Source organism: Filobasidium floriforme, assembly GCF_021052385.1.
Source record: "Filobasidium floriforme strain CBS 6241 chromosome Unknown HD553scaffold_13, whole genome shotgun sequence".
NCBI classification, from domain to species: Eukaryota; Fungi; Basidiomycota; class Tremellomycetes; order Filobasidiales; family Filobasidiaceae; genus Filobasidium; species Filobasidium floriforme.
In genome coordinates this window covers 525305-550610 of record NW_025763634.1, presented here as the reverse complement: position 1 = coordinate 550610, position 25306 = coordinate 525305, and the positions used below count along the sequence as shown (strand labels likewise).

The 25306-nt window shown below is 53.4% G+C and overlaps 8 protein-coding genes and 1 non-coding gene across 9 annotated transcripts; 6 read left to right on the top strand and 3 right to left on the bottom strand.

Moving 5' to 3' along the window:
• Positions 1 to 3771: 3771 nt before the first annotated feature.
• Positions 3772 to 3858, top strand: HD553DRAFT_t65. The gene has a single exon. It is a non-coding gene; the product is annotated as a tRNA-Arg (tRNA).
• A 371-nt stretch (positions 3859 to 4229) lies between these two features.
• On the top strand, positions 4230 to 6161 carry HD553DRAFT_49701 (uncharacterized protein). Its single transcript, XM_046184270.1, has 2 exons — positions 4230 to 5640; positions 5715 to 6161. Exons 1-2 carry the CDS (start codon positions 4315 to 4317, stop codon positions 6153 to 6155), a joined length of 1767 nt encoding a protein of 588 aa, XP_046036033.1. The 5' UTR covers positions 4230 to 4314; the 3' UTR covers positions 6156 to 6161.
• Positions 6162 to 7712: 1551 nt separating this feature from the next.
• On the top strand, positions 7713 to 9579 carry HD553DRAFT_312843 (uncharacterized protein). The gene is made up of 7 exons (XM_046180150.1): positions 7713 to 7886; positions 7950 to 8015; positions 8070 to 8137; positions 8199 to 8275; positions 8337 to 8399; positions 8465 to 8556; positions 8617 to 9579. The coding sequence occupies exons 1-7, from the start codon at positions 7819 to 7821 to the stop codon at positions 9554 to 9556; spliced, it is 1374 nt and encodes a 457-aa protein (XP_046036032.1). The 5' UTR covers positions 7713 to 7818; the 3' UTR covers positions 9557 to 9579.
• Positions 9580 to 11008, bottom strand: HD553DRAFT_312842 (inositol oxygenase). Its single transcript, XM_046180149.1, has 4 exons — positions 10738 to 11008; positions 10288 to 10642; positions 10075 to 10215; positions 9580 to 10011 (listed from the first exon to the last, which is right to left on the bottom strand). Exons 1-4 carry the CDS (start codon positions 10921 to 10923, stop codon positions 9779 to 9781), a joined length of 915 nt encoding a protein of 304 aa, XP_046036031.1. The 5' UTR covers positions 10924 to 11008; the 3' UTR covers positions 9580 to 9778.
• A 649-nt stretch (positions 11009 to 11657) lies between these two features.
• Positions 11658 to 12760, top strand: HD553DRAFT_335739 (uncharacterized protein; the record flags this gene model as incomplete). The annotated part of the gene is made up of 4 exons (XM_046182207.1): positions 11658 to 11709; positions 11983 to 12024; positions 12064 to 12125; positions 12166 to 12760. 4 exons carry the CDS (start codon positions 11658 to 11660, stop codon positions 12367 to 12369), a joined length of 360 nt encoding a protein of 119 aa, XP_046036030.1. The 3' UTR covers positions 12370 to 12760.
• Positions 12210 to 14766, bottom strand: HD553DRAFT_335738 (uncharacterized protein). Its single transcript, XM_046182206.1, has 5 exons — positions 14507 to 14766; positions 14273 to 14325; positions 14118 to 14149; positions 13881 to 14034; positions 12210 to 13791 (listed from the first exon to the last, which is right to left on the bottom strand). The coding sequence occupies exons 1-5, from the start codon at positions 14592 to 14594 to the stop codon at positions 12682 to 12684; spliced, it is 1437 nt and encodes a 478-aa protein (XP_046036029.1). The 5' UTR covers positions 14595 to 14766; the 3' UTR covers positions 12210 to 12681.
• Positions 14767 to 15102: 336 nt separating this feature from the next.
• HD553DRAFT_342864 (beta-lactamase-like protein) lies at positions 15103 to 17260 on the top strand (the record flags this gene model as incomplete). Its single annotated transcript, XM_046182806.1, has 12 exons — positions 15103 to 15357; positions 15427 to 15456; positions 15540 to 15545; positions 15667 to 15784; positions 15894 to 16012; positions 16151 to 16247; positions 16350 to 16411; positions 16546 to 16609; positions 16700 to 16713; positions 16781 to 16873; positions 16967 to 17059; positions 17141 to 17260. The coding sequence occupies 12 exons, from the start codon at positions 15103 to 15105 to the stop codon at positions 17258 to 17260; spliced, it is 1071 nt and encodes a 356-aa protein (XP_046036028.1).
• A 340-nt stretch (positions 17261 to 17600) lies between these two features.
• On the bottom strand, positions 17601 to 18561 carry HD553DRAFT_342863 (uncharacterized protein; the record flags this gene model as incomplete). The annotated part of the gene is made up of 3 exons (XM_046182805.1): positions 17601 to 17839; positions 17997 to 18025; positions 18116 to 18561. The coding sequence occupies 3 exons, from the start codon at positions 18559 to 18561 to the stop codon at positions 17601 to 17603; spliced, it is 714 nt and encodes a 237-aa protein (XP_046036027.1).
• Positions 18562 to 22705: 4144 nt separating this feature from the next.
• HD553DRAFT_312832 (uncharacterized protein) lies at positions 22706 to 24832 on the top strand. Its single transcript, XM_046180148.1, has 2 exons — positions 22706 to 24512; positions 24590 to 24832. Exons 1-2 carry the CDS (start codon positions 22845 to 22847, stop codon positions 24629 to 24631), a joined length of 1710 nt encoding a protein of 569 aa, XP_046036026.1. The 5' UTR covers positions 22706 to 22844; the 3' UTR covers positions 24632 to 24832.
• The last annotated feature ends 474 nt before the right edge of the window (positions 24833 to 25306 follow it).

Genomic DNA, 25306 nt, shown 5'->3' with positions numbered 1-25306 from the left:
TCCGAACGAGACCCCGAGGCGACGCGCACCGTAGGTCGCGCGTCACGTGACGCCTATAATAGTATGTATATACTTCATCCGTTATTACATCATTATCCTCAGACCTAGCCCCGCGTAGACTGTTAGTCCTCCTCCCTAATAGCGTCCTCTATTGAATTCGGTCAAGTTCCTCTAGCTATTTATACGGAGGCGAGTACGGAGAAGAGAGTGGCGAACACTGAAAAGATCCAAGAACAATAGAACGACGAGAGATGGCAAACAAACGAATCCTGTCGAGAGCAACCGGATTCGATAGAGGAGGCAAGTTTGGGTTTGCATTGTCCCTAGGTACATCGAGTAAGGTTGTCTGGTACCTCGAGGTCCCTGTACCTGTTTGTGATATGTGTCGGGAAGGTTTGTCGTTTCGGTGAATGGTGAAGGCGAATGGTAGGGGCGACCAAATCTGCTCCGAGGGAATCGGGTTCGCCTCGTCGAGCCGGACTTAGGTGTATGCTGATGTCCGTAGAACGACCCTGTGTGCCGGTAGTCGACTCACGTGATGATCCCGTAACAGATACTTCCTTGGATTCTGTACCTTCTACAGGTGTTTCAGCACATCATACTCCTACATTGCCCATTGTTGAGGTCGGGCCTAGTGGTAGCGAAAGGCTAGCCTAGGTGGAAAGCGTCAGTAGAAATTGGGCTAAGGCAGAGATACTCAACGGTAAGTGCTTGGTGCGCAATCTGCTTGCTGACCGTGAAGAGCTTGACGAGAGCTCCAGTGTTGAGTAGTGAGAGATTATTGGGTGGCTAAGTGGTATAGGTGTCATGTGACGCGCCAAACACGCCGTGCACAACCCCTGTAGACGGCTCCCGCCAGGGGTACTTTCCGGTATTATTGTTTGGATGTAGATCTAGTACCTCTGTGATAGATCTACATCCGTTATTACATTTAGATGTCTACCCCTACCTTGCCTCATTCCTGCACCCCGTCAGCCTGTCCCGGAGGACCCCCACCAGGGGTCCTTACACTAAGGTTTAGGGATGTAACATATGATAATTCTTCTTGGGGAAGAAGAGAGAGCACAAAAGGGAGTGTACAATCAGGCTGGATTGGCCAGCTATATATTCTAATTCCGGAAGACTATATTTACTAGGAAAGTGGTGGCAAAACCGTTTACGTCTACGTCTGCATCTGCATCTGCATCTACGTCTAGTGATGGCCACGGTCATGGAACAGAAGGTCATGACCGTCTTCTGATCATCTGTTTTGACCGTCTTGACCGTCTTAAAAGGTCAAACGTGATCGTCTTGATCGTCTTAGAAGATCAAACAGACGATCACGGTCACAGACTTTTGGGCATAAAAGGGATTCTTTTGACCGTTTATGATATTTATTACAACTTGACATTGGTTCAGTGGTTATGATTTCTTTTTGCAAGCTTGCTACCTTGGCACCACGGTCTTGGGTTCAATTCACACTCACGCTACAGCAGTTTTGCCTGCTGTGCGTGATTGGCAGATGTACCGCAAGCAGCTTGCAGGCAAGTTGCTTCCGATTGGAGGCGTCATCCGAATGCATATGCATCTTCGAGGCATCATGGGAACATGTATGCTATCGACAGCTCTACAGCACATCAGCAAAAGTGCTTGTCTTATATATCTATTCAAAGAGATCGATACTTTTTGCTCCAGAGTTTTCGACATAATCTTCTGGATCCTTCTCGAAGATCATACTACTATTTTGTTTAATCAGATGATTTGACGGTTTTGACCGTTTACCGCCTTGATCTTCTTAAACGTTCAAACGTGGTCGTCTTGACCATCTTAAGACGGTCAGCAGAAGGTAACGTTCATGGTTTCAGCAAGATGATCAAACGTCTGTTTGGAGACGATCACGTGATCATTTTGATTGTGGCCATCACTATCTACGTCTGCATCTGCGTCTGCATCTACGTCTGCGTCTGCATCTACGTCTACATCTATGTATCTTATTATGTGATTTTCTGGGTTTTGTGTCAATCCGTAACACCCATCCTCTCACTCATCGCACCCCACCAGGAAAATCATCCCACCCTTCTGGACCATGAGACACTCTCAGGCCTTCAACATACTCCAGAATGCCTTTACCCCAGCAACTCTCTCGGCTCACTTCAATCCAGAGAGGCCTCTAGTCCTAGAGCCAAACGCTTTGAACTGTGCCCTTGCTGGAAGCCTATCTTAAGTCTTGAGAGATGGAATTCTCAAACCCATCATATTCCACTCAAGAGAGAGGATCTCACCATATTCAACTCCAGGATCCACAGTCAGGAGATGCTTGCCATCATCTTGTGCTTCCAGGAATGGTTTCAATGTCTTTAAGGCACTTTCCAGCACCTGCCCTTTATTATCAAATATCAACCCGGTTCGCAGGGAAGAAAGCCAGATGTCCTTGCTGGAACACCAGATCTTCACCCCAAACCACGCAGCAGACAAGATGTTATAGCGACATGCGCATACGCCGGACTCAAGTCTGCCAACTCTGGCAGAGCTGTTCAAGGAGCATATCGTATTGTATCACTTTCTATTCTCATTGTAGTATATAGTCTTTCATCTGTTATTACATCTATATACCCTAGACCTACATCCTACATTACTCCCAGATATGTCCTCACAGGTATACATTGAGCCGGTCTTTACTGGAGCCTTCTCGATGCCTAACACAAGATAGTTGCAGTGGTCAAACCGCTCAAGGGACTTTGCAGCATAGCAGGGGGATGCTGTACAGACCAGCCCAATTAGGTGATTCATGCTACTGCCATGGTCATACCAACTCGCCCTGCTATTATTATAGGCGTCACGTGACGCGTGACCTACGGTGCGTGTCGCCTGGGGGTCTCGTTCGGAGATCCTCTCGGAGACCTTTTAGGAGATGTTCTCGTAGATGTCTAACTAGTACCCTGTAGTAGTTAGACATCTGTTATTACATTGCTATGCCTACCGTTACCTTTCCCCAGTCCCGCGACCTTATTACTCCAAGACCCCGCAAGTCGAATGCGAGGCCTTATAGCTATAGTCAAACCATGGTTACATCATGGTCATACCGACTTGTCCATGCCATGGTTGCACTATGGTCATACCATAGTAAACCAAGCTAGACCCCCAACTCTATCATGAATTAGTATATATAGCAGACCAAACCAGAGTGATTGTACTCTTCTATCTTCATGTATTTCCTCTTCTTTCCCAAGAAGAATTATCACATGTTACATCCCTAATACTCTACACTACTCCTCACTACCAACACGCTCAACAACCTTATGCTCTTATCAAGCACTTCACAGATCAGCAACAAGCTATGATCCAAGCCCTGTCTTGGACAGTACCAACCTACATTTATCGTTGACCTTACTTGCCTTTGCACAATTGCCCTCAACATATCCACCTAGGCTACACCTTTGCTAGCGCTAGGCACGACCATAACACACCTATAGGAGATGTAGAAGAAGACCCCAGTGGGGATGTCATAAAATCTCTCCAAGAGGACCTTCAAGGGCAATTCCTGCAACAAATAGCAACACATCTCACAATGGCAATAACAGATTGAATTGGGAACAGCTTTTGGTTTGTACTTGGGTGGGGCCCAAGAGATTTCTGAGTGATGGTTTAGATGGTGATCCAATCAAGTTCTGGAAGGAAGCTACGATCTGTCAACCGGCCCCGTTTACCGGTGGAGAGGCATTTAGGTGTCCCTTATGGGTTGGGTAAACAAAATATTATTATAAATGAATGAACCGAGCTGAAATTATGGACGTCCCCTTAGTTTAGTGGTAGAATATCTGACTACGAGGTATTCAACTTGTTATCAGGGGGTCGCGCGTTCGAGCCGCGCAGGGGATTGCTTTTTTGTCCTTTTGCCCCCCCTCCCCCGCAGACACAGCTCTCACGCATTGTACTCGATCGCAATCTCATCCCCTCCTGTACTTTCATCTTGGATCCCTCCTTGGAAACTCAGCTTCTTCACGTCTCATCCTTCTTCTATATTTATTTCTTTTTTCCCGTGCTCGAACAGGACAGGATCCGACTGTACTTCGACAGCATCACTGCGTCACTTCTGGCCACAACTCGCATCTTCCGGTTCCGACAAACACTTCGATCAGCTATCCGGGACCGGTCCATCCTGTGAGCTCACAAATGACCAAGCGAACAACATACACAACTTGTTCACCTTCCCCTGTTGTCCCACACGACTTCCTTGTACACCGCAAATCAAGTACGCCCTTTTCGGCCCCCCATTAGTCGACTCGGCTCGAGTTCACACACACCTCGCGACGTCACAAGTCCGTTGTCACCTCCATGGCCCCGTCAACAACGACTCATTCGGTAGCGGCTGCCTCTACGCCTGCACAACCCCCTGTACTTTCCAAGCAAATGTCCAATAGCAATTCCTCATCAAGACCGACAACTCCGCAGACGGCAAGAAACAGATCTTCTCGACAGAGAAAGGAGCAGCCTTCTTTACTACACATGCACGAGAGAGACGCGGCAGACAACAGCTCGGGCGATCCAAACACAACATCCGGACCAGCAAATAGTGAATTCTCCAACACAGCTTCAAGACAAGCACGTAACAAGCCTCTTCCCACCGCCTCCCAACTTAGGCAGATGGAATCTAGCGACTCTCCCGTCGACCGCCCGCGAGGCATCATCAACCTGCCCAAGCAGAAACTTGATGGTCCGGCAAGATCGAGATCCCGGCCTGCTCGAGATTCGGCCGTCAGACAGGGGGATGTGATCGAGGGTGCGGGACCTCTGCCAACTAGCAAGGACCACAACAGGGCGACCGAGAATAAGAGACGAACGAGACCTCCCAAAGGTCTCAAAGGCCGGTCCGCCGCGGATGATCACACGACCGAAGACGATGTCTTTTCAGCCGGCGTGCATCATCCACCTACATTTGGCAAGCTCGCAACTCCCTCCAAAGACGTCAATCCCAGTCGTCGGCCTCGCCACAACAGGACCGTCTCTGAGCCGTTCAGCGTCCAGAGTGGCGTAGGTGGGGATGACTCCTTTGTCCAGCATGAACCCAGACCTCTACCTAGTCAACGCGGCTCACGAAAGCGTCGCAAAGACAAGGACAAGGATAAGGGGGGAGGAGGCAGGGGTGGAGTTGGAGTCAACGAGGTGCCGCTGGCTCCAGCTCTGGGCGACCTTCATATTCAGCATCGCACCGACGCAGGGTCTGACTCGGCTACGCAGCCCCCCAAACGCACCGGGCTACGATTCCCTTTGACCGAAGAAGACGACGGCGAATCGACCGCGTCGGATGATGACGACTCTGGAGTCGCTTTCGATCGGACACTGCCTATCGAAGAGCCAAACCCTGGACGTCCCTTTGGCGACCTCAACAACGCTGGGGCTAGGCTGCTTCACGAGTTGAGGTCTTTAAGCCAGAGCGCTCCCGGCGGAAAGAGCTACTTGGCAGACCACGTGAGGGCGGACGATGGTTACGGCTCGGGTTCGGGTTATGGCTCAGGCCAGGGGGACCAAATCAATCGCCCTGGCAGGGACGATCGAAGACGTCAGCCCAATGTCGCAGGACGCAGGGGTGATTTGCAGGACGAGAGCGCCGTTTGGGAGATGCCAGGCTTGCAGGAAAGAGGTAGCGGGACAGATCTCACTGTAAGTCAGCCGGAGGGTCGGGTTTGTGCTCGGCCGTCATTGACAACAGAAAATATCAAATCATCGTCTTGCAGTGGCAGCAATCGCTTCTGGCCTCCCCAGCTGTCAATACACGCACTCAGACACCTCGTCGTGCCAAAGCTATTACCCCTTCCGCTGCGCCAAACACCAACAAGCGAAACGCATCGGCCAGAGTGACCCAAGGTTTCACCCCCACCAAATCTCAAATTCGGGATCAAGAAACCTTTGGGTCCATGCCGGCGGCCGTTCCTGCTCAATTCCGAAGCGGCCCATCCGGCTTTGCGACCCCGATGAAGCATAACCAGCGCTTACAACACGCCACCGACCAACGACCTCATCCGCATCATACCATGTCTGCGCCGCCGAATGGATTCGCTGTCATGGAGCCTGTGAAACGATCGATCGCCGACGACGTCAAGGTCTATGCGGGACCAACTTTCCATAACAGTCCCAGCGCGGATAGTTTACCCGCACCCAGGATGAAGGGAGCTTAGACGGGACGTCGCTATGTTCCGATTGCGTCATCTTGCGAAAGGAGGTGAGGGGGGCGAGGTTTTGCCGAAGGAAGACTATAGGGTCTAGTGAAGAGTGATCGAATTGCGGTATAGCTAAGGAGAGGAGTGGGAACCGTCAACAATTCCGGTCGTTGCTCAACCAACGATCGTGACGCGAGGAATGTTCTCAAGTCGTAAAGCTTCCTGTATATCGCCATGCATTGGTGGGACTATGACGACGACCGACATTTCGCGCGCACTTCGAGGCTACCTGCCTTTGAACCCTTCCTTTCTGCACTTGCCTCCGTAGTCGGGGGCGTCCTGTTTCAGTTTCAAGCGGGAGACTTCACCTGAGACTAGCTGTCTGTCGTCGCGAGTGTCACAAGTGAGTACTGCGCAAGATCAAAACCAAGGCCTTAAAGTCGGGAGATGTCTTCCAGCCAGGCTTCCCACGTCTCTATCCCGTTCTAGTACCCTCAAGATGCCCTCCCCTCCATCCCCATCCTCAACATCTTGGCATTCAGCAGCGTCTTCTTCCTCTTCCTTTACCCTATCCATTCACTCGCAAACCCCATCGCCGTCATCTTCCCGCTCCGGACGTCGCAGATATGATCAATCACGGCCATCTCGACCCCAGTCTCCGTTTGGAAAACCACTCCACGGTGAGCCCTTGGATGTAGCAGGTCACCGAGCCACATCATCATCGCCCATCGACAAAGGCGAGAAGCCCGCGCAGGGCGTCAGCGTGAACAACGCCGAAGCAGTTCCGACGCCCAGGAATGCTAGTAGGCGCAGTGTGAAGAAGTTCTCTCTACCCTCCCCTAGCCCAGCAATGATACCTGCAAGGACTGTACCGCTGTTGCGACCTCTGCATCGCCTCACAGCAACCGAAATACCAGCGACATCGAAATCTCTCGCCCAGAAACTTAGGTCGACATCTGAAGCGACTGATTCTGTTGAAATGAATATCGAGTCCCCGACTGTTCTAGCTTACTTGACGCCTTCACCTCTCCAGACCGCCTGCTCGGTGGGAGGTTTCGAAGCTATCGGGAAGATCGCTCTGGGAAACTCAGCCTTGAAGAGTGGTCATCCCGGTGACGATGGTAAGAGCCTCGCTGGGCCCGCGCCATGTCCGCCCGACATTGAACGGGAATTACCTATCTTCACAAACCCTATTGGGGACGCCCCCCCGCGCTATTCAAAGCAAGCTCCGCCACCAGCAGTTCTTTCGGCTCTCGCAGGAGACCGGGTGATAGCCGACTCCAAGCGAATCACACAAGAGGTCCCTGATCGCAGGACGTCCAAGACATCCGAAGATCGGGAAGTCGAGAACGTCGAAACGAAAATAGAGCCCTTCTCTCCCATTATCTCTGACTCGAAGAAGAACAGTATGGTCCAGGGCTCTATTGAAACTCCGATAGACACCAAACTTACGTGGAAAGAGCGTTTCCAAAAGTCGCTCCAGGCATATGAAGATCCGAACGCATCGTCTCATTCGCTCCCTCGGTTCCACCGGATCGTAGAGCCAGCTGTACTCTTGCTGCCTCTCCTTATCAGCTTCTATCTGGTCGGAAGTGCCATTGTCCCTTTCGAGTGGTGGCGAGCCCACCTGAGTATCGCGCGAGTGGGTCTGGCTGGACAAAGCGCAGAAAGCGATGACCGCATGGTGGAAGGCGAAGAGATCGGTCTGTTTGGCGTTTGGGGTTGGTGTGTGATGAACAGTGACGAAATGTCAGTGCTCTTTTCCACACAAGAAGGTTCCGCTCACGTTCTGACTTCCGTCGCTGCTGCAAGTGCTCGCTGCTCAGCTGCCAAGTTCGGGTACACCATGGATGCTCTAGTAGATGACATCGGATTCACGTGGGTCGCGAGATGTTCCATACGTTAACCTCCCTACTCACTTTGCAACTACAGAAACTTCTCAAAAGGCTTGCTTCAATTACCTAACGGGATTTTCTACGCCTTCTTCGTACATAGTCTCGGTGAGTTATTGATGCCACAAAGCGGAAGTCGACATTTCTTCTCAAGATTGTGCCTCGATAGCTGTTACCTTGTGCGGACTGGCTCTCCTGCTGTGCGTATACCATTGTTGGCTTCGTCACCTTGTCAACAACTCCAGGGTAAGCGACGAGGATCACACGACTTACTTGCGGATACCTGATCGATTATCGACTCTTGCAGCGTACAGCAGGATGGTTACAGCATGGAACAATTCTGGCCTCTGCTTTGGCCGCCCTGGCAGCGGTACATTGATCATATTGATCGGAATTCTTCGTCGTCTCATAGCTAACTCTTTGTGGCCTGCATAGTGGATTGTCGACAAGCTTTTTGTCTTTTTCGTAAAGGAAAAACTCAAACTAGACATCACTCGGGAGAGCAGTGACCATGTGGTTGAAAGCGGGTATGTCTGATCGAGCCTTGCGAAAGCGTCGCCAACAGCGCTTATTTGATTCTGTTGCAGCGCGATTGCCCCTTCAGTGGCAGCGGCGACTTGCCTCCTCCTCTGGAGCTTCGGCATGTCTCTGTTTCCAAATCTGATCGTACACCTGCGTCGCACTCACTCGTTTGTACGCGAAAGAGAGCGTGCCGTCGAAGATAGCCTGGAACGAGGCGAGTCTGCGACTTACCTGGAGTCGCAAGCGGCCAAAGTCAAGACCAAGTCGTCAAAACGATCAGCTGCGAAGCGCGACACCGAAGAACATGTCTCCAGGAGCACAAGGGAGAAACGTCGTCGAAGAGAGACGTTGACAAAACCGGCACGCTACAGGAAGCGCGAGAAGCAGAGGGTCGCCAGGCGCAAAGCCAAGAGGGCCACCCTAATCCAGAAGCGCCGATCCACCTGGCTTCCCCCCAAGAGCGACACGGATGACGACAGCGGTAGTGACATCTCAGTGGATGACTACGACGATATTGAAAGACGGCGTCTTGAAAAGCGATGGGCGAAGGAAGAGGCTAGGAAAGCGGCCACTGCAGGCAAGAGCAAGAGCTCTGCAAAGTCGGGTGGACCGGCCCGTAAAGCGGTCAGACGACTCAGCACGTGGTATCACGGCGAAAGTGACGAAGAGGAGGAGCAGGATGATCAACGAGGCCGGAGGCGGCGGGATACCTTGGGCCGCAGAGTATCTACCTGGTTTACGGAAATGCCTCAGATCCGGGGGAAGAGGTCGAAAGGCACCAGGTCTCGTCAGGGCGGAGGCCGTACCAAGAAGGGCTGTCGTGATGCGACTGACGATGAGGATGACGACGACGTCGACATTGCCGAAATCCTCAAGCTAGCGCTTGATAGTCCCGACAAGTCGACCCTCGGAAAGGACGACATCAGTGACGACGAGTTTCTCGAATGGACGGATGACGAAGTCAAAGACGCTGGTTCCGGGAAGAAACGCGGTAAATACTCCTAGAGGCCAATATTGTACATCCGGGACCTACTCAAGGCGGTGGGTACGAGTCACGAAAGGATTCATGCAGCATAGGATAAATTGTACAAGTGCAGAACTTTGTCCGCTCTATTATGTCAGGGTCAACTATACAACTAAAGTGAAAAGAATGAAACCAGCTCTAATGTCGTAAATCGTAAATCGCAAACTTGTGTCTGATGCGGGCGATGCCATCGGCCGAGCGGTCTACCAGTCGAGAACACCGGGGATGTACTTGTCGATCAAGCTCATGTAGTAGGGCTTTAGCTCGGTAACGGAAGGCGGGTTGTCGGATTTGGAGTAGAGGTCATAAGGGTTGAACGCCTTGACAGCTCGGAGCTGTTCCTCGTCTCCGTCGCGCATGAAGTGGCGGTAAGCGCCCTCTCGGTGCCAAGGGTAGAAGGAGTGGTATCGGATCATCGACAAGGCTTCCTTGGGCACTGTTCGTGGGGACAACGGTAAGCGGAGAGCGAGGTGACGCTGAGAAGCAAGGTGCGGCTCACAAGTCGACTGATCCTTGAGTACGTTGTAGAGATACTCGTCGTGACCCCAGGATAGCAAGACGTTGTCAAGTCCGCAACCGGCTTCGTAGATGCCGTTCTCGGTCATCAACTTGGGGTTGTTGTAATCCGGGTTCGCTTCGACTGAGGGGGCGATGACAAGAAACCGGTCAATACATCGGCGAGGCGGTTGGAGCGATCATGACTGGCACTTACAGGTCGCGGGGTAGATGATCTTGTCGGAAAACTTGCAGCCGACAACAAAGGTGTCACCGACAACGTCCCATTGTCCTTCGGCGCCGTAGAAGCAGAGGAGCTTGCCGAGGTCGTGGACCAACCCGGTGAGCTGCATCCAGTCGGGCTTGCCGTCCCGACGCATGGCTTCAGCAGTCTGGAGCAGGTGCTGGATCTGAGAGAGACTCGTGTCTGGGTCGCTCTCGTCGATCAAAGTATCGAGTTTCTCGATGGCTTCCCAAATGGTCATCCGAGCCCTGGTCTCGCTGTGAAACTTTTCACGAGCCTTGAGGTTGAACTCGAGAGTCTGCTTTGCGTGCTGCTCGGCGTAAAACACCTGCGAGGTCACGAGGACGAAACGGTGGCGCGTGTCAGCTCGCGGAAGCAAAGTCGGCCTAGCCTCGTCCGCAACAGGCAAGACTCTCGACTCACCTTGACATGGTCTTTGGCATCTTCGTAGTTTCGGAACGTCTCCTTCTCCTTGGTCTCGTCAAACTTGGAGGCTTCGTCAAAGGCGGCGGCGTCTCCCTTGAGTTGTCCCTTGAGAACGTTGACCTCGTCGATCTTGTCAGAGGTGGCGTCGAGTTCTCGACCTCGAGTGGCAGTAACGGCGACCATTGTGATAAGTGTGTAAGCTTAAGTGTGTGTTGCGTTGGGTTATCGGCGGCGAGTCGCTCTTGCAAGTAGATGTGCTTTGCGTATGTGAGTGAGATTGGAAGAGTGGGAGTTGGAACGAGGGGATCCGAACCCCATCGCTCCATCTTATATGATTTCGAGCCAAAATCGCGGCTTCTTGGCCGAATAGAAAACCACCCGAGCTCGGGGGATTAATTGGCCACTCGACGGACCGATCTTGTCGCTGTTGCCATGTGTCACCTTTGTTTCATGTGATCTGACGATGACGAGGACCTCTGCAAATGTGGGTCACGTTGCCGGTGTGTTGTGCATTGCTAGATGAGGCAGCGAGGCAGCGAGCTGAACCAGGATGGACGTAAGATTCTCAAAGGTGGTCTGCATCGTCCACCTCGCCTAGCGTGCAGACCTTCCAATGGCTCCGAGCTTCCGCGCTGATCAGGCTTTATCTCCGTGTTCATCATATATCTCCCGACGACCGATCGTCGCTGGATGTCAAGGGTATGCGGTCGTCCTGTACCCCGTGTTCTGATTTGTTTCATGTCACCGATCGTGATGAACAGCACAGCAATCGGTACGATCGGGGTGGATCAGCTGACGTCAACGATATCGAGATATATCCATTCGGGGTAATACCCTCGACCAGGCCCATCCCGTGCGAATCGGCCAAATTTCCGGATTGGCCGATCGACCTCCGGTTTCTTCGGTGACCCTAAACTATGGGGTTCGACGAGTTGCGAAACGGTGTACGACCATCAACACGTCATGCACGTCAGTCTATCATGTACCATTAATCTACACGATCTACGCTTTTACCCGAACGGTCGCAGAAAGAACGTAATTCCGACCTCTTCTTGATCGATTTGTGGCCTGAGACGGTGACACTCGCTTATCGACAAGCGATCTGAGATGATATGAAACTTCGATCTGAAAATGGCTTTCTATCTTATGGAACGCATCAGATGTCTCAGTCGATTTCGATAATGACATTGACCGTAGAACCGACTTGCATGATCCTCTTTCATGCTTATTGTGAGCGAACAGTGCAGCCGCTCCACGCCAGCGTCCCTATCCGCACCTCGCAAAGTCAGCCTATCTTGACCCCCCTAAACAGGCGCTGAATAGTTTCCCTACTCACTGTTTACACCGGTTACACCCTATTTGTGTATTTCTTGTCTCTATTTAAGGTCAGTTTACGTCTAAATGAGCTGTTTTGCAGCCATCTAGGGGGGTCTAGATAGGCTGACTTCGCGAGGTGCTATCCGAGAAGTGGGCGATCTTGTCGTTACATGGTGTCTATGCTACATTTGTGATCATGATCTCGCAGACTATACAATAAGGTGTCCAGACACTTCTCTCTGTCTATACAACGGTGCAACAAGCCCGGAGAACGATTGCGTCGACCGTCTCTCTCGCTTCGCCGTGATGTGATTGGTTGATAATTCCCACCGAGACCTTGTGCGGTCGAATCGGATGGAAGGTGCAGTGAAATGAATTGTTGTGTGGTGTATCGCCGTGGCTCTTCGTACGTTGTTGTTTATCGTCTTTCGTGATTCGCGTTTACTGGTGGTTGTTGTGTCTCGGACGTGTGCTGGGATTGAAATTGATGGGGGGTTCAAGAAGGAGGATGCCGGTAGACTGCAGAATTTGGCTCGTCCATGATTTATGAGGATGATGGCGTCGATCGGGAGGCTTCAGGATTGGCGTAAGCTACCGTTGCGACTACTGATGGCATGACCGAGGCTACCGCCGAGCGATCCTCTTCCTCTCCCTCCCCTCAATCACGTCGTCCTCCCCCTCGCTCCCCTGGACCTGGACTGACCCCCCGTTCCCCCGCATCGCAAACCCAGCGAACCCGTGATTGCCACCCCTACGTCTCCCCCTCCCATTCCCTCCCCCGTTCCCGAACCCCATCCCGTGATTCGGAGGTGCGCTGCCAAAGACCGAGCTGTTGTTGTTCCCGCCTCCATTAAGGGGGACAGTAACGGGTACAGAGCCTCCAAAAGCGTTCTCATGGGCGCGTTTTCCACCTACTCCACCTCCGGGAGCTCCGACGACTGCCGCTCCGGTGCCTCCCGACAGAAACCCATAGGCATCAGCCGCTCCAGACTGGACGTCCGCGACAGCCTCTGTACCCGGAAACAGAGGCACTTCGGCGTTCCCGAAATTAGGGTTGAACGCATGCGCATGAGGTTCCCTCCTGTTCAGGTTGAGGAGCTTGCTACGGTGATCCGTCCCGCCTCGATAATGTTGTCCGAACCCCTTGAATGGTCGATGATGCCCCGCATATGCCTGAGGAGTGGGTGTAAGCGGGGAAGAAGGGTTCGGGTTGGTAGATTCCCGAATGGTGTTGTTGGCGGTGATAGGAATCGGGGAGGAAGGTCGTGTTAGGGCTAGGGGGGCGAACCGGTCCTTCTCCCTGTTGTTGTCATCCGTCGGTTCGTCTTTCATCCCGTTCCCACTCCCCGTCCGATCCTTGGCCCGAGCGTTGGCTACGGCCTGTACCAATGCATCCCGCTGCCGAATAGCCCCAGAAGGTTTCTTCGTCAACATCGTCCCGCTGTCAACGTCCGTACCGGTCTCTTCCGTGGTCGCCTCTTCCACTTCGTCCATCTTCATCCCACCCAACCCAGACCCCGACCCTGCTCCTGTCGTCCGCACAGGCGTCGGTGTACCTTGCAAGACGGACCGTACAGGTCGTTCCGGTTGCATCGAATCCACCCTCGTCGGGGCTACGGGCCGTCGAAGCTTGCTACCTCCCGCCCCAGCTCCCGTTGCCGCTGTCGTTGTTGTCCCGCTAGACTCGGCGTCCTCCTTCTCCTTCTCCTCCTCCGTCTCCAACTTGATGGCTTCCTAAAAATCATTAAATATTCGCCAGATTGCTTAGCATAATGTCCAATCTACTTGCCCACTGAACAAGGGTTCATCAGGAGCCGACTTACTTGCCGAGCTTCGACCCAATCCATCAACCTTCCCAAGACCTTGCCCGCTTCTTCCCCCTGAACAGCTTCACTATCCACTTCTGCTATCGTCCTAGGGTGTAATGAGGGAGACGAGGTGGATAATGACGCTTGAAGAGTCTGAAGGACGTCGTTACTATCAGAGATTGGGAAGAATCGATAGGGGTCAGCCGATGTGATTGCGTTCAATCACGGGAAAAAACTACCGAGGAGACTTACAGGCAAGCCGAGTAACCTGCTCGGTATGCTTGCTGCGATTGCCAAGAGAACCAAGAATCGGACGTCAAAGGAATGTTAGCTGAGGCTGATGGCAGTGACGACGGAATCCACCCTTTGACGGGGGGAAAGGGAATGAGAAGAGGACGTGGACTCACCTTTGATGTATGTACGGACGATTTATAAAGGTGCGTTATGCTCAAGGCCGCAGCTGTAGGTGGAGATGGTCGTCGGTATTGACGGTCGAATTTGGTCACGTTGGTTATTTGATGGGTCGAATGGTTGATTACGCCGGAAGCATGAGGACGGGTCACAAGACACAGTAACGAGAAGCACAACAACGCTCGTCAGCGGAATGCACTTCCTACTGCCTAGTAGACGCAGAGACTGACCCTTGAACCGCTCCATCATCTCATTCTCTGCCTGCTGCAACCTATCTGGCGGTGTCGATAGCGTGTTGTAGAGCGATGAGAGGTCCATGATGCGGTGGTTATTGTCCGATGAGGACCGGGGTGGAGAATGGAAGGAGGTGTTGGCCCGGAACAACGGGGCGGAGGGAAGTGTGGAAGGTCTGCCGACCCGGTGTCTGGTTGAATATGTGATTCAAGGTATCTAGATATGTGCTGATGTAGGATGTTTGTATCGCTGTGCAAGTGGTTTGTATGGTTGCTGGTAGCGATATGTCATGGAGAAGGAGTATCTGATCCTGATGGGGGCAAGCAAGTCAAACGAGAGGGCGGATCCGAAAACGGGCACAGGGGTCTTGATTAGGTAATACAAGTGGACCCCGTTTCAGTCACGTGATGTTCAGTCGTTGCTGATGTCATCACCGAGGTCCCACTGCAGGGGCTCGGGGGTGACGATATGAGATGGTATGGATGGGGAATGGTCGTTGAACACATATACATACATGTTCACACAAGCTTGACATCGACATCGATACTCACTCAGGATCGTTATATAAGTCTATCAAGAGGTAACCACCAACATGACCACCGTTCAGCCCGGTCATACCAACCCCAAGCCTCTCCACACCCTCTCCCTCTCCGCCGACCCATCCTCTAAACGTCCTCCTCTCGACCCTCCTGTCTTTCCACCCCGAGCAGAGATCCCGCAGAGCGGGCAGATCAAGACACACCCGTCTGCGCCGTTTACTGAGAGAGGAACCAATGGAGAAGCGGATAAGGCGGGCAAGGCTCGTTTGGTCTTTGTCGGGACGGCTACTTGTGTCTTGGAATGGCAAGTCGAGCTCGCCTTTTCTTCAGGTAGACCCAACATGATAGCTTACATTAAGTAGCACCGTCGTAGGCAGGGAGTCAGAATCATGACCGATCCAAACTTCGTAGGTGGTTTCTATGACCTGCTGCGTTGAATGCGAACTACATTGCAGCAAACGATGCTGATGTCTCCGCTTCGTCATTTTAGCTTCACGTGAGTCGTCATACCATCCTTTCAAAGTATCATACTCCCCTAAAATACAAATGCGACCGTGCTAACCTTTACCTACGTCACGCTTGTATTCGAACCTTAAATTCGGATGTGATGCGCACAGGCTGGAGACCACGTTCATCTTGGTCCAGGCGTAACGGGCACAAGAGTCACCGACCCGGCCTTCCCGATCGAAGGTCTACCTAGTGTGGATGTGGTCGTCTTGAGTCATTTTCATGCCGGTACGTTCGTGCTCTCCTTCTTCGTCTGTTCTCCGCTGTTCCTGTACCTTCCCCTCCGGAAATATGAAAAGCACATTAAAAAGCTCACAAAAGGCTTTTTGCCGGACAGACCACTTTGACCAGCTTGTACAAGAGAAACTGAGGAAGGACTTGCCGATCGTCACAACTCGACACGCGGAAAAAGAGTTGATGGGTCTCGAGGGGAACGGGGGCGCTTTTACCGATGTGGTGAGTGTCGTCCGTCATCATCGCGATATCGTATACGCCACTATGGGTGATATGGCGATTTCGAGAAGAGATCGCACTTCTTATACGAAAAGGGATGCACGACTGATCTGTGGTATGTCGATAACACTTTTGATACAGTACGGTATGGACGTTTGGGAGTCGACACTGCTGAAGATCACCGATACGCCAGGGAAGAGCAACAAGAAGCCCGTCGTCAGGGTCGTCGCCACCCCAGGTAAGTCCGCGGCTCGTACCGACCTCTGTTTCTGCCCATCTCCGCACCACGATGAGAAATTCTGTAGCTTATCACAGTCGCTGATACTTGGGTTGGGCGCAGGGAAACATATTGCCGGATTCATCGGGGCTGTCAACGATGCCATATTGCACGCAATCCCGCCCGTGAGTGCACATCCTTTTTTCATGGCTTTCCCGATGAAAGGTCGTACGGTGCTGCGAGGGATACTTGAAAATGCTAACGAAAGAGGTGACCGACGCAGACCAATGGGCACATGCTAGAGCTCGGGTATCAATAGGAGGGGGAGGAAGAAGTTGTAGAAGTTGGGTATAGAATCTACATCTCAGGGGATACCTTGATGGGTAAGTACCATGGTCATTCGCGCGGATCGCTTGGAGGTGAGAGCTGAAAGTCCGACCTGTGTTTGTTTGAATTTTGCCCCGGCGGCGCAGTGGATGACTTGAAGGTGAATACAGCCGGACACGACAGTGTCAACGCAGAAGACTGATTTGAAAGTCGATTCAACTTGACAGGAAATTCCAGCCAGATATCCAGACGTAGATCTCCTCCTCATTCATCTGGGGGGGACGTCGATCCCCGGAGCCAAGGCTCCTTTACTCATGGTGGTAAGCCGCGGGTCTTTACTATCTATGATACCGCACGTCAGGAAACGCTGTAATGCGGTGCTGATTGCCCGTCCATACCACTGAGGGATCTAGACCATGGATGGGAAACAGGGCATCCAGCTCGTCCGGCTCATATCTCCCAAACTGACCATTCCGGTTCATTTCGACGACTATGACGTCTTTGCCGTAAGTCTGGGAATTATCTCATCTGTCAACCTCGCTCTTTGCGTAGACGCCCAGCTAACATTTGTGTATTGCTTGTCGCAGTCCCCCCGATCGGACTTTGAGAAAGAGGTCGAGTCGGCAGGATTGGGAGAAAAGGTCTTGTACCTGGATCGCGGGGACGCTTTCGAGTTTGGCGTCAGGGGTGGATCCGATGGGTCGTAAAAGCAACTCTCGATATGAGCGGGAATCAAACACGAAAGTCCTCTTGTAAAAGTCAATACTTGTCGTAACGGACTAGTCTTTCGCTATCTCGTAATTTTTGTACTTTATGCGTATGGCAGGCATGAACAGACACAAGCTTGCAAAGACCCGGCGATTTGACGCAGTACCGTATACCATAAATGTACAAATCGAGCATCCGTGCGCTCTTTCTCAATCCGCACGTTCCAGTAATCCCGCCGCCCTTCTGATCGCAGAGATAACACCCCGAAAGGGTATTCCCACGTTTTTGTTTTCCAGCAGCCTCGAGGAAAAGCCAGGAATCAGATCCCACATATACCCATCACTCTCTAGCATTTCGTTGACGCAGTCCCTGATCGACTGGCGGTCCCAGAGATTGGTCGAGAGGTTTAGCTAAGAATGAAGCTGCAGGTACCCTTGTGGTAGCGTCTGGCTGAAAGTCGCGCTCGGCGACTCGGCGGACGCTGATGAGCTTCTTTCCTCCTCCCTCCTCGATGGTGAGCTTGGGTAAGGCTTCGAACCCAGGCTCGTCGTGGCGTCTCGGCTGTTGTCGTTCGAGCTCTATACATCAGGTGACGCAAAGTCGGGTGTCAGAAGGGGGACGAGCCATTGGAGTGTGATGTTTCGTGCTTGCCTTCGAGATATCCAGGGGGGAAATGCCACCATGAAAGGCAGTTCCACGTATAGGTGTTCATGTCCCCAATGAAGAAGTTTCTACCTGGTCTTCCCTCTTCATTACGATCCATCCTGAGATGATGTAGCTCGCCAGAGTCAGCTTAACAGCCAGCATTTACCTTCTACCGAAGGCCACGCGTTGTGATACCGAACTTTACTCACATCATTTCGATCAACCCTACCGGTTCAGGTAGCCTTCCGTGGTTGTCCAGAATGCACAGCCGTGCAACGTACTCGACCTTTGTCTTGATCTCGCCGGGAGAGAACATGCCGATTGGCAGGCGGGGAATATGTTCTGGAGAGGAAGCTGGGACTCTTTCGAGTCTTCTGAAGAGCTCACATCGATCGAGCAATCTATCGATCTGTTTGGGACTAGGGATGTGCCCGTCCGCTACATCGCCGCGATCGTCCTGCTCCCGGTCTCGTGACCCATTGGCGTTCGCTCCACTGTTCGTCGTCTCGGCATTGGCGAGACCGACGAGGTATGACAAGGCCTTCTGCTTGTCCTCCCTCGCGTATCGAAGGACGCGGTCGCCCAGAGCTGCCATTCGAGCGGACCCCATGGGGGTCGTTCGCCACAGTTCGTCGGGACGGCCTGATGCAGACATAATGTGGTCTTGGTCGAATAGTGGGTAGCGAGGGTTTGATTCTTGAGCTGAGGCCGAATGGGTTTCAGGTGATATGGTATCTCTTGTAAGTGGGAGTCGATGAAGTTTCAGCTAGGGTAGTAATCAAATAGTCTCACTGCCTGAGCGATCGAGCGAAGGCTAAAAGCGCGTCAGTTCTGGGGGTTGAGCGCATCGCTGCTGGAATGTTCTTCTTTCGTAAGCACGTACGTAAGATCCAACGGGATCGATCCGTTTGTTTACCTTTGATGAGAACTGATGAGAATTGACGGGAAATGATCGAATTGATGAGATTTAATTGATCTCCCCCTTCCCCTCCCTCTCGCCTCTCGCTTCCCTTGCGCGATCTGCGATCAATCCGGTTGAATGACTTTCTACTAAAGTGCTCGCGCGCGCGCGTGTGTGTGATTTTGTTTACCGCGTTTCAGGTTGGAGAGATGCTGCTGTTGATCGGGGGCGCGACGAGGGGGAGGGGAGGAGGGGTCGCTTTCGTCATAACACAACAACCAATCCAACTTACCTACCTCTCTACTTCCCATTTTCGATTACATCGTCACTTGTTTGCAAATTCTCATTATTTCCAGCCTCCGTCTTCCCCTGTCGCTACATACCTTCACCCTCCTTCTCCACGAGGCTCTTTCAAAGTCTACACCGGCGTACCCTGGCCTTCATTCGCAGACGCTAGGACCGCAGTCCTTCCGAGATTCGAATTTCCAAAACAATTCGGACAACATCTGACCTGTCATCATGGCCGACAACTTCACACTACCGCTCGCGGTCTCAACCGCGCTCCCAACGCTCCTTGCCGTCGTCCCACTCGCCCTCGTGCTCGCCGTTCTCAGCATCCCGACTCTGCGAAATAAGTACCTCAGCTCCAATCTCGCTTTACCCTCCTTTCCCGGTTCGAACGGTGGAAACCAGCACAACAAGTCCTCCTCTGGTCACCGGAATGGCCCTAACAAAGCGTCAAAATCGTCTCTAAACCTCCGCCCGTTGCTCCTTGGCAACAAGGCCAAGATGGTCCGGAGAGAGGACTTCGGGATGCCACCCCGCCCGAGTGAAGAGAGCGAGACCGGCTTTCGAGCAATATTCCGAGGATCTCACGAGCCGAGGAAGGCGAGTCGGAAGCCTCAACAGGAAGAAGAGCATGCGACTTCGGGTGGACAGGGTCGCTGGGTACAGCCGTACATCGGGATGATCGTCGCGGGTTTGACCACTGTCGTCTCCGGAGTCCTTTACCTTGCACTTCTCGACTCTGGATCGCTAAGGGCTCTCGATATCGCCCTCGCCGTGTCCATCACCTCGTTGCCGTTCATGGCCGTCACCCTGGCTGCACCATACGCCATCGCCTCGCTCGCCAAGGTATCTCCTCGACTCCTCATCAGTGCCAGTCTCACTACCAGCGTGGGATTCTCTTGTCTAGGCGCCTTCGTCTCCCTCTACATCCCGCTTGCAATCTCGGGAGCCTGTCTCGTCGTATTGACCGCTGTGATCCTGAAGAAGAGCGGGATCGTCCGACGGATACTAGGGAAGAACCGGATCGAGTTGCCTGCGGATGGGAAGGAGAGGAAAAGAAGTCCTGCCAATGGAGTTCAGGTCGAGGAGGAGATCGAGGAGATGCGGTCTAACAACAGTTGGTTGACTGAGCGAGGTCAGTTTGGGTCGCACATTTTTTGACTACGTTGCTGTGGAGACTGATTGCGTTTCTTCCAGCAGCCGATAACAGCAACGCCACGGAGCCGTTCTCATCCTTCTCGTACAACACCACCGTCGGTTCTCCTGCGAACGCGAAGTCTCAGCGTCAACGCCAGCGCGGCGAGTCCACTCGTCCGACTTCGCCTTTCGTTCTCGGTGACGACGAATCTGATGGGATCCGAACCCCTCGAACTCCCGAGATGGCTCGGACGAGGAGTAGCAGCCGAATGAGCGACCGACCGGGATCGGCTGCGGGCAGGAACAGCTCGGAGAGGGCGAGAAAGTCTTCCTGGATCACCGAGCCGAGCAAGACGCCGACCAGTTTCAGCTCGTTTTCCTTTGGCGACATTTCCGAACCTGTACCCAAGCTTCCTTTGCCTTATCGAGGGAGGACATCCGAGGAAGCGGAGGGCGGTCGATCATTCTTGAACGAAGGTCCATCGATCTTGAAATCGTCGAGCCCCTTTGATATGAGTTTTACTTCGCTGGCCAACGGCATCGGGATCCGACCTCTCCGTGGCAAGTCGAGCACCTTGTCTGAGGAAACTTATCATTCCGCCATCGACGAGGGTGACATGAGCTTCCCTCGAAGTGTCAGCATGTCATTTAGCGATGCCGGTCAGGACCATCAGTACGGACAACCCCGAAGCTATCCACCCTATGTCCCCGGTCAATCGGGTGAACATGAGCACCTTCGCGACGAGGATGACAAGCCGCGACGCGGACCGAGCATGGAGAGCAAGCGCAGTCGAGCGCCTTCCCCGATCGGAGAACCTCCTGCCATGCCTCTTCCTGCTTGTCCTGCCGTCAGCCAGACCGGACGACCTCGAGCGTCGAGCGATGCTACCGATTTCACTCAGGCTGCCCGGATGAACCGAAGCAGTTCTCGTGCGACCATCTCTCGACCGGGATCGACCGTTCCTCAATACGTGACCATGCCGATCAAGACCACGGAGGACGGCCCGCTTCCTTCTGCCGCTGGCCGAGTTTCACCCTTCTCGTACAACTCCATACTGACACCAGCAACCACAGTGTTTGGCTCGAACGGGAAGCACTCGACCGATCCTTTGCTCTTGCCCGGTCAGCCTGGCGGACGTGACACTTCGAACGGCTTTCGGGCCAACGAGATTGAAGAGCTCATTCAGGCTGCCGATATCGCCAACGAATCGTCAATCATGGAAGAGAAGAGCAGGGCGGAAGCTAGGGTTGAGACAATCGGTGCAGCTGGCGTTCTGGTTCTCTGGTGCTGCTGGGTATGTCCCTTCGATCGCCCGAGAAATTGGGCGCCACTGCTGACAATCAACGTCGTTCGCTGTAAAACAGGCTCTCGCGCTACCTTTGACGCTTGAAGCCTCGCGTGTTGCTGTTTGCCTCTACCTGGTTTCGCTCTTGTTGCCAGCTCCGATGCTTCTGGCCGGATGTTTGCTCCTGAGTCGCCTGACCGAAGACGTCTTGTTGCCCAAAACAGATGTGGTCAAGGACAGCCGAGAAAAGATCACAGTCTCGCACGAGCCCAAGACGGGCCTGGACCGGATCGCCGAGATGTCCAGCCGCACGATACATTCTAGCGGTACACGACGCAAGATGTCCATCGAAGCGTGGACGCGGGCATTCCCCCGGCTTTCCAAGATTGGCTACAAGAATAGCGGCGATCCGAAGAACGCCCTCAATGACGGCCGTGCCGCCCAGAGAAACAGGGAGAAAGATCTAGAACGCGGCCCGAGGCAAGATATCCAGATGCATAGATTGTCGAGCGATGTCTGGCTAGAGAATGGTCATGCCAGGCGATCTTCTGGTAAACTCGACCGGATTATCAGTATGATGGCTCCCCACCCTCAACTGTCCGTCATGTCGCCCGGAGAGCAAGCGGAAGATCTCAACGCCACTCCGAAAGCCTCCAAGATCAATGCTAGAGCTGGTGCGAGGACCAACATGTCTCCAATTTCGTTCAAGGCCGGACCGGCCTATTGCGACCTATCTCCTGGAGTAGCCGTACCCGCGCGTGGGCCAACCATTCAAGTTGAAACTCCGACGAAATACGATCGCTCCGCCTTTAGATACAGTGCTGCTACGAGCCCGGGCGCCAAGTCTGTCAAGGCCGCCGAGGTGAAGCTTGCAACCCGAACCCGAATGAGCCAGACGCCGGTCTTCCTTTTTGGAGGCAGTCAGGGAGATATGATCATGTCACCCCGTCCATCCATGGAAGCGGCAGGTCTTGTCGAGGAGGGCAGGGAACAACGAGCTGTACTGGATGTGGCCGAGAGACGGGATGACTCGTTGGATCTGGAAAGTTCGTTACCCGGTGAAGCCAACCGGTTGCGAAGGCGAACCCTCGAGCTTGCCAAAGACTTCCTGAACGCCGGAGAGAGAAACCAACAGCCTACGACCGCGCCATATGTTGGACGCGAATTCGTGCAATCGTGAGTTTGAGCATGATTTGAATATTATTAGCGGTCCGCTGACCGGCCCTTTCCACATGTCGATGCAGACACCCGTCCATCCCGGTAGCCGACCAGACCCAATCCTCCTCGCCTGCTGGAAGACAGTCGTACTCGACGACACGACAATCAATGGATCTACCTCCATTCCGGCCGTCGCTAGACTTTGTCCCGCCTCCTCTGCCCGGTCACGCCACTACCACTTCTCTCGACCTTGGCACGACGTCCTTCGAGTTTGGCCTGGAAGCACCACTGCAACACTCGACTCCGCATGAGAAAGCCAACTTGCGTCGGCGAGGGAGTCACAAGAGTAACCGAAGTCTGCCTGAAATGACGCCAAAGACCGGCCTTCTAGAAGACGTCAAGCAGGCGCTCAAACACTATGGCCGTTCGATCGACACCCCGGCCAAGACCCCAAAGCAGGCCAAGCGGAACGTGATCAAACGCAAAGCTTCCGGTGAAACAAAGAGTCCCTTGAAGGGCATCTTGAAATCCCGTCCGAGTCTCGATTCGCTCGCGGTCGGTCTTGATCTTCCTCCAATTCCGACCCAGATGCGCAAGGCTGCCGACAAGGAGACGAAAGCCGCCGGAAAGGCCAAGGCGATTGCAGCTCAAACGACTGAGCCCGTCGCTTCGGTCGTGGTTTCGTCCCCGCCAGCACCCGTGAATCACGTCAACCGGGTACCCGTACCGTATACCGCGTTGGAGACAGTGGCTGAGCGCGATGAAGTGTCCAACCGTTCTATCGCGAGCCTAGAGGCACCTCATTCAATCGGACACGATACGCATCAACCAGAGGTCATGAACCGGGATATCCTTGACGAGCGCGGGCTTCCTGTTGACGGCTTTGAGCTGTCCTTCGAACATGACCCCGAACAACTCGAAGAGATGGAAATGGTCATGACTCAGTTCGACAGCTTCGCCACCGATGCGTACATCTCGTCGACGAGCGAACCTTCTCTGTCCCGGTCCAACTCGTTCAATCGACCTCATTCCTTTGCTGGAAGCACGTCGGCGTCAAAGCTACAGCTTCCGATTCCGCACAAGAACCGAGAAGCCGAGGGCAAGGTCTCGACTGAAACATTCATGACCATGGATTCTGTGGGCATACCCGATCCCATCCAAGACTCGCCGTCTCCAGCTTTGGCCACACAGTCGTCGAGAGGCAGCTTGATCCTGGTCTCCACTCGATCAAGGGAGTCATCCGCGGGCCCGGCTACCGCATGCGAACCCCAGGCGATAAGCTCTGAGACGATCTCGTCCGGAGGCAAAAAAGCAGTCCGATCGAGCGTGCATGGTCAAAACAACGTTTCAACGTTCAAGCGCAACAGTGGCCAGATCTCCGGTGTCGTTCCTCTTCGGTCCGGTCTCAAGCCTCTCATCCTGGCGCCGGTAGCGAGGGGAGAGCGCGCGACGATGTTATCTGACGACAACTTGCTATCGGCGCGATCCGACAGACTAGGCGTCAAACAGGACCAACACGGTCGAGGGGATTCTGCGTTCAAGTTTGATGATGCCGACGACGACGATGCCATCTTCACCCATAGTCCGAGGAAGGCGGCGAGGAACCCCTTGCAGGAGAAAAAGAATGTCACCCCGAACGTCGTGCAGCAGGAGGTCTCGCAAAAGCAACGCACAAAAGACGCCACCGTACCTATTGCTCCGGCGGCAACCTTGCCACTGAATGTCATCAATAACAACAACAAATCCTCGCGAGGTCCACCTGCTTCTCCGAAAAAGACCAATCGTCCCTCTAGTCGAGCGAGTTCCAGAGGTCCGGCTCAGGCGAGGTCGGTACGTCTGTGATCGTACGAAGTCATGACAGGGTGAGCGATAAGACACCGATATCAAGCTGGATGCCACTCGTGCTCAATCACATGTCTATCTATGAATCCGAGGATAGGTTCCGAGACCTATAGTCAGTCTCGGCACTACGACGTCGAGGCGTTTTTGCAGAATCGATGATAGGCTTTTCCCCCTTCTCTTGAGATAGGCGTAGAATAGATCGAATGGATCTGTTAATTTTGCTCTGCTTGCTGCTCGTGCGTGTGTGCTTGATTTGTTTACTTCATGTTGTTGTTGTTATTCTCAACGCCTGTATCCATGTACCTACGATTGGGACACCCTTTCCCGTGGAGGTGGGTATCACACTGCGCAGCTCTCTCGCTGATGCCATAGTTGAATCGGTTGCTGTTGTTGTGATGAACCTTGTTCGTCCGAGACGTTTCGCAAGATCTCGATTCCTCTCCCTGTGTACCGGCTTGAACGAAAAGCCCCTGAGAGGCTTCCGAGCTTCTGCCCGCGGTCGGGCCCAGGCTTTCGGTGATCAGCCGCGTGGCTCTGGAAGCTTTCTGTCTCGACGTCACTCGGCTTTGCTTCTGGCGCCGCCGCGGGCCGTTCCCGATCGAGACAAATGACTGTAGCGCGAGGACCTTTTTTTCTTTGTGTTCTAGGGCGAGGGCGCAGGAGGGCGGGAGAGGGCGACGACGCCATTCCGCTCATCGAACCTGAGATCCTGGGACATGGGACAGAGGGTCGTCCAGGTCGAAGGTCGATCGTTGCATCGTTGTGTTGTCGGTCGTAGGAACAGGGGC

What these genes read in the sequence shown, in the direction of transcription:
- HD553DRAFT_49701 (XM_046184270.1), top strand. Translation starts at nt 4,315, where the DNA reads ATGGCCCCGTCAACAACGACTCATTCGGTAGCGGCTGCCTCTACGCCT. An exon ending in GTAGCGGGACAGATCTCACT is followed by an intron (nt 5,641 to 5,714) that starts GTAAGTCAGCCG and finishes ATCGTCTTGCAG; the next exon opens with TGGCAGCAATCGCTTCTGGC.
- HD553DRAFT_312843 (XM_046180150.1), top strand. Translation starts at nt 7,819, where the DNA reads ATGGTGGAAGGCGAAGAGATCGGTCTGTTTGGCGTTTGGGGTTGGTGT. An exon ending in GTGATGAACAGTGACGAAAT is followed by an intron (nt 7,887 to 7,949) that starts GTCAGTGCTCTT and finishes CGCTGCTGCAAG; the next exon opens with TGCTCGCTGCTCAGCTGCCA. An exon ending in GTAGATGACATCGGATTCAC is followed by an intron (nt 8,016 to 8,069) that starts GTGGGTCGCGAG and finishes TTGCAACTACAG; the next exon opens with AAACTTCTCAAAAGGCTTGC.
- HD553DRAFT_312842 (XM_046180149.1), bottom strand. Translation starts at nt 10,923, where the DNA reads ATGGTCGCCGTTACTGCCACTCGAGGTCGAGAACTCGACGCCACCTCT. An exon ending in GATCATCTACCCCGCGACCT is followed by an intron (nt 10,216 to 10,287) that starts GTAAGTGCCAGT and finishes TCGCCCCCTCAG; the next exon opens with TCGAAGCGAACCCGGATTAC. An exon ending in ACTCAAGGATCAGTCGACTT is followed by an intron (nt 10,012 to 10,074) that starts GTGAGCCGCACC and finishes CCCCACGAACAG; the next exon opens with TGCCCAAGGAAGCCTTGTCG.
- HD553DRAFT_335738 (XM_046182206.1), bottom strand. Translation starts at nt 14,594, where the DNA reads ATGGACCTCTCATCGCTCTACAACACGCTATCGACACCGCCAGATAGG. An exon ending in GATGATGGAGCGGTTCAAGG is followed by an intron (nt 14,326 to 14,506) that starts GTCAGTCTCTGC and finishes CTCCACCTACAG; the next exon opens with CTGCGGCCTTGAGCATAACG. An exon ending in GCAGGTTACTCGGCTTGCCT is followed by an intron (nt 14,035 to 14,117) that starts GTAAGTCTCCTC and finishes AATCTCTGATAG; the next exon opens with TAACGACGTCCTTCAGACTC.
- HD553DRAFT_312832 (XM_046180148.1), top strand. Translation starts at nt 22,845, where the DNA reads ATGGATCTACCTCCATTCCGGCCGTCGCTAGACTTTGTCCCGCCTCCT. An exon ending in CTCAGGCGAGGTCGGTACGT is followed by an intron (nt 24,513 to 24,589) that starts CTGTGATCGTAC and finishes GTGCTCAATCAC; the next exon opens with ATGTCTATCTATGAATCCGA.